A 6531-nucleotide genomic window follows, 5' to 3' on the forward strand; every position below is an offset into this window, starting at 1 on the left:
ACATGTAATTATTCAATATATGTAATACATAATTTATTTATCAAACCCTCATGTATTCAAACCTACATGATCCAAAATAGACCTATTCACATTATAAAATATAAGTATATAGCTAGAGAGAGAGATTCTTTAAACAATTACCAAAAAGACAATCCATGTGAGAATTATGCTAAAAGTAAAGTCCAATATATATAAATCATTTACATAGGTAGAGGTAGTACTCCTAAAAAGTAATTTTAGTAGTAGTAGTAGTAGCAACTTTAAGGAGCAAGCCAGCGAGCACAAGTGGGTTAGAGAAAAAAGGGCAATGGTCACTTTCAATCCCATAAACTTGTGTTGGTGGTCATCTCTTTATCATTGCATCTTGTTGCTCTGCCTTTATCACTCTATCTTCCAATGTCTTGATGTATATCCGAGCTACCCTTTCTGAGTCTTTCCCTTCCTCCGATTGTGCTTTTGTTATGGCTAGTGGGAATGGCCGTAACAGCATCGCCGCTAGTGTACTATCCTATAATGTATGTATAACAAATGGTTACGTTACAATTTATACAATGGGTGCTTAGGATATATGTAACCAATACTTGATCATGTCTCATCAAATCACACATATTATACGTTGACTTATACTACCTCCGTTTTTTTTTTAGTTGACACGTTTTGACTTTAGCACTATTCACACACTTTCCTTTGACCGTATTTTGTGATTTATATGTAATGAAAAATATAGTCATGTGCGGTCTTAATAGATTCGTCACGATATATATTTTAAAAATATCAACTTTTTATAAATTTTGGTAATCAGTAATTAAAGATATTAACGGTTGAATTTGTGCATTGACAAACGTGACTAAAAAAATGTGTCAACTAAAAAGAAACGGAGAAAGTATGTGATATCACTTATATGGTCGATTTGGATTATTAAGCTTCCTAAAACAACTTTACCCTTGTCTTCTCCTGAAGAAGGTATGAAATTATTTCTATTGTTAATCATATCTTAAAATTCAGTCATTTTTATACTGTTTTTTGGTATCAACAAAGAGTTTCTTGTATGTCATTCACGCATTACGTACACAAGAGTAAGAATTATTGACTTTGATGAAATTAAGTATGTTTGATGATGCAGTTCTTAGGACTATGTGGATCCCAACATATGATGCACCTATGTATATATATACTTGTACTACGTATGTATATCATAATATCAAAGGGACATACTATGTTCACATTTCAAAATAAAATAATGTGAATTAGTACCTCAATAGAAGTCATTTGATACAAAATTTTCCGTTGCAATTCTTTTTTAATAATGGCACTTGTAGGTGGTTGATCCATTCCTAATCCAAATCCGAGATCATATGCTTCGCCATATTCTGACAAATCTGGAGCTCCCTATTATTAGTCAACCAGCAAAAATGTTATTTTAAAGAGGTTATATTTCAACTTCAGAGAAATTATTGCTTCTTGTCCAAAGATCAACTCAATCAAAATCAACTATGACTCTATGAGTAATGGTTAGAATTTGAAGATTGGTTTTATATTTCTATCACGTCCTCTCCAATGAAACCATTTAGCCTTTAGCCTTTAAATATGGATTTTCTTATAACCAATGCTAAATTTTCAACAGAAAGGTGTGAATGAGATTTGATATTGTAACTTATTTTTCTTATCATGTTTGTTCTGATACCATGTCAAATAATTAACTTAATCAAAAGTTTAAGGTAAAAATTAACCTCGATTAAGATTGGTTTTATATTTTATCACTTCTTAATGAACCATAGATGTTACAAGAATTGATCGAATTTGAAAGTCAAGGTGATTTATTGGCCACCATATTCAATTTACACCAAGAGCTAGCTACTATATTCAAAGTTTAGACAAAAATATTAGTAGTAAAGGACTAACAATGACTATATAAAGTATAAAAAGAATGGTTTTTACACTTAACTATCGTAAATTTATAATTTTATATAAGAATATCTTTTAGGTAGAATAGTGTGCGAAATCAACAAAGTATAAAAAGAATGGTTTTTACACTTTACTACTGTATGTTTGTAAGCTATTAATATAGTCTAAAGAGCATATTACATTAACCCCTTAAACATTCTTATTATGATTACGTATAAAATTCTATTAAAAAGCAAAAATTAAAATGAAATTAAAGTTCTCGCACTTTTGATAGTGTAGATAAAATCATGTCCTTTATTAGAGGGGAAAAAAAATAAAAGAAAAAAAAATAATTAATAGGCCAATTCGAACAAAGTGCTTTTTTTCTCAAGTGAATAAAAAGGCAGAGATGCTTCTTTTTACCGTGATTGTACCTTCACTTCCAGCTAATCATTGGGGCTTGATTAGATTTACGAAATCTAGGCAGTAGATTTTACACTTTTATCTCGAATTATTTTTCAAAATCTTTGAACTCAATTTTAATTTTTGCAAGTAGAACTACTTGGTAATTTTTGTTGAGTAATTAAGACATAATTAAGTCAATGGACCACCAAATTTACAGCTAGTCTTCTCTGTCTATGGAAAATTAAGCAAATTACCTAATTTCTGACGTAATTTTGACTATTTAATTAAACATAAGAAATTTAGGGTCTAAAAATATTTTATTATAATAAAAATGAAATAGATTTTTTAGGTTTGTTAGGATTTGGTGTGGTCCACATCTATTCTCCCATGATTGTGCTTATATAATTGTATAGAATAAATGTTACATATTGTATTTTGTCATGTAATGAGATCTTGTACAAAACCTGTTTATTATCCATTATTACTTTATTAGTACTAATTTGTCTTTATTTGGATTAGTTTATCTTTAAATTAAGGTTTAACCACGTGTGTACGAGGCTATAAATGATAACTCTAAGGAAAAACCACTTTTTCGTACATATATATACTAATTCGTATATAATAAGAAAATAAGAGTTATTGTAAAGTGGTGAAAGGTTTATATATTGACTTTATAAATACTTTACAAAACATCTATTAAGAACTTCATATAATACAGTACTATACACTTTTAGCTAACTAAGATCCATGCTTGTTTTTAAAAATATATACTTTTTAATATATTATATTGTATTTGAATTATCACAGTATTTTTAATTTTCATAAAATTCCAACCTTATGGTGTAAATTCCAACCATATTCAATTTTTGCTTATGTTTTAAAAAGTTCATAAATAAAAGAAATATCATCACTCTTAATTATTTTCTATTTAATCATAAGCTCCAAGTCAATATTGGAAACTTATCATTATTGTCCACTTAATAATTATGAAATTATGTTCATCAAAGCATAATGCACTTCCTATAATGTTTTATAGTATTAATTTATAATTTATAGCAAAATTGAAAATCTGAGTCAATCAAAATAATTAAAGTTTGAGACATGCTAAAATCTCCAATAATTACTTTGATCTTCATAGTTCCCAAACTAGCCCTTTGCATGTCTTGTATATAAACAGATGTATACAACTAATAGAGTAATATGCTAATACATACGAGTACGGGGTATTATGTTATTATTCCGTCGTATCAAATACGGAGTACTACTCTTGTTTAATTAACCTAATAAGTTAGTAATTAATGATAATAACACAAAGCATAATTAGGAACTCACATCTTTAACATCTTGATCAGAGTGAAAACCCAACTTAAGCATGGTGGCTCCAACATAAACAGCAGCTTCTATCTTCTCTGGGAACTTGTGTATGGCCTCTGTCACGCTAATTCCCCCCGCACTATGTCCTACCAATATCACCTGCGAAACTCATCCTTAATGTATATTAAAATAATACGGCGTATTACAGTATTTAAGTCTAATTAAAGATATTGATGATTAAAAAAAATAATAAGGTTGTAAATTAAAAGGCAAAGCGTGAAAGTCACTGTTCTTTTTATTTGTTATGGATTACCTTAAAACATACCATAAGTAAAATACAAAATTAAGACGAATTTAGACATCATTCCATGTTATTAATGTTTAGTACTCTAAATTTTACTCTGTAGCAAGTATTAGTAGTAATGTTCATGACTATTACGACTATGTTTAGTATTTTTCTTAATCAAGTAATAATAAATATATTAATCACTCTTAATTATTGTGGTTCCATTTATATTAACTACTATAGATCAGATGCACTAGACCTTAACTATTAATTGTGCCACGAAAATGACTAGGAAACCAAAAAAAATGACGATATAATAAAAAGACTAATCTAACCTTTTCTTGATTAGGGAGTGAAGTCAAGAGATCAACCAAAGGGTGGTTGTAATCATGGAAGGAAACCACAAAGTTGGGGTCGGATGGTTCAATACCGGACCCTTTAAGGTCGATGCACGTGACCGAGCAACCGGAAGTCTCTAAGAGGGCTCGAACCTTGTACCAACACCAAGCACCATGGCTAACACCATGGACTAAGATAAAGTGTGGTGATAGTGATGATGAGGAGGATAGTTTTGACATATTATTATCCAAAACTTCTTCACCCATGGTTGGAAATTATAGAATAAAAGTTGCTTTAATTTGGTTTTAATTTAGTTTGGTAAATAGGGAAAGACTGCTGAATGAGAAATGCTAGTTTGGGGTTGCTTTTACTGGTTATAAAAGTTGTGTATTTATAGGTAGGTGGCTACAAAACAAAAGGATGATGGAATCACTGAAATAAATAAATAATGAAATAGATAGACTGTGGAACAATTTACAAAAAAAAAAATAAAAAATCGAATATTAAAAGTTTAATTGTCAGGCAGCCACAATTTTTTTCTTTTTTTTAAAATTTCTGCCACCAATAAGTTAACCGCGTTATATTTTAAGATGCGAATGTACATTAATTACCTCTGTAAGGGTTTTTATTTTTATTTTACTTCCTTTGTCCCCAAGTATAGTTCTCATTTGACAAAAAATTATGGCAATTAATAGCTTATCAAAATAATTACTCCTTAATAATAATGGGATAATAATAGTGTGTAGCTCGTATAATTTTAGGGTTATTGTTCATATGGATTACGCTGTACAATTTACTCCATTTGATTTTATTAATTACGCAAATTAGCGCACACAAAAAAAAAAATTAAAAGAAAATATGTAGTATGATTTTGTTATAAATTAAGAAGTTTTCCCTCCGTTTTTAAATATTTGCTCCATTTTTTATTTCCGGCCATTTTTAAATACTTGTTCCATTTTCTTATTTGGAAAGGTTTTACGATATTTAATTCATTTATCTCAACTAGTAGATCCAACATAAATCATGTATTATTAATTTTATATTATCTCTCCTCCAATTTCCTCAACTGCTTTTTATAATTTTTTTATTCTTCCACTACCCCACTATCTTCATATTTTATTACTTTCTTCAATTACTCCTAAAACTCCGCGCATGAAGAAATGGAGCAAGTATTTAATAACGGAGAGTCGGAGAGAGCATCAAGTATCAGGTGGTATTTGTCTTAGGTATTATGGGGTTGGGCCATTAGGCTAATTAATTGGGTTTGAACTTGCTCTAGCCCGATATCGAACACGATGTATATCTTTTCTTTTTCTTTTTTTTCCCCCTTATCTACTTTTTTTTTATTTATTTTTGAGTGATTGGTTAAATAAATTGATTTGGCTCAAATTTACTCATCATGGTTAATTAGGGTGTCTTTACTTGCCTAAATTTTGACTTATTTTTTGTTTTGTTTGATTCAACTTAGCTTATGTTTCGTATGTCTTAATATTTGATGAATTGATTCAACATATATATATGTCTTAATTCATCTTATTTGAGCATATGGCTTTTCATATGAAGGTAGGTTTAGGGAGGATTATTTTTTTTGTCATAAGCATTATATCTTAGTCAACTGAGAAATCATTGCTCAAAGGGTCATTTAATGATATCACAGGTTATTCCTAAGTCATCCAATGAAGTTACCACGAAATTTTGTTATAGGGGTGTAAAGTCAACGTCAAAAGTTGTTGGAATATGGCAAATAATTTTGGGGTAAACTAGATTCAAAATGAAGTTCATGAATTCATCTTGCATTTTCACCATTGTCTTTAACCATTAATTAGAGCAAAGAGCTTATATTAATCTACAGTACAGCTATAACTAAGTAACTAATTTATGAAAGTTCTTTATTTAATTAAAATCATACGATAGAGCGTAGACTAGCTAATACGAAGTAGCTTATAGTTGAGGTACGGTGTAGTATGCCACAGCACAAGGTTACTTCAAGAACAACTAGGAGTAATAACAAATTAAAGATTGCCTTTGAAATCCGTAAATCTCAGTAGCTCCTAATATGGTTGGTATCCGTAAATCTCAGCGATGTCACTACTTCATCATCTCAACCTCATATAATACGAGTATTATATGTTACGTACGTAGATTAAAAGAGTATTTCGTATTTGACTAAAACTTGTACCAAATATACAAAAGCCCCTATTTAAAGGAGAATTGCCATAAAATTTAGAGCCATGGAGATAGCTTGCTTAAAGAAATGATAGTGCTTAGGTATGTCTGTCGAGTGTCGACGATACTTCAATTTT

The 6531-nt window shown here is 29.7% G+C and overlaps 1 protein-coding gene across 2 annotated transcripts; it reads right to left on the reverse strand.

The window, feature by feature from the left end:
- Positions 1 to 91: 91 nt before the first annotated feature.
- On the reverse strand, positions 92 to 4752 carry LOC110704437 (methylesterase 17-like). Of its 2 annotated transcripts, XM_021882219.1 has the most exons (4): positions 4225 to 4747; positions 3622 to 3762; positions 1255 to 1389; positions 92 to 508 (listed from the first exon to the last, which is right to left on the reverse strand). In XM_021882219.1, the coding sequence occupies exons 1-4, from the start codon at positions 4492 to 4494 to the stop codon at positions 344 to 346; spliced, it is 711 nt and encodes a 236-aa protein (XP_021737911.1). In that variant the 5' UTR covers positions 4495 to 4747; the 3' UTR covers positions 92 to 343. The 2 variants fall into 2 exon arrangements, with proteins under 2 accessions (XP_021737911.1, XP_021737912.1); XM_021882220.1 differs by lacking the exon at positions 1255 to 1389 and having other exon boundaries at positions 4225 to 4752.
- Between the last annotated feature and the right edge of the window lie 1779 nt (positions 4753 to 6531).

Source organism: Chenopodium quinoa, unplaced genomic scaffold (assembly GCF_001683475.1).
Source record: "Chenopodium quinoa cultivar QQ74 unplaced genomic scaffold, ASM168347v1, whole genome shotgun sequence".
Taxonomy (NCBI): Eukaryota; Viridiplantae; Streptophyta; class Magnoliopsida; order Caryophyllales; family Amaranthaceae; genus Chenopodium; species Chenopodium quinoa.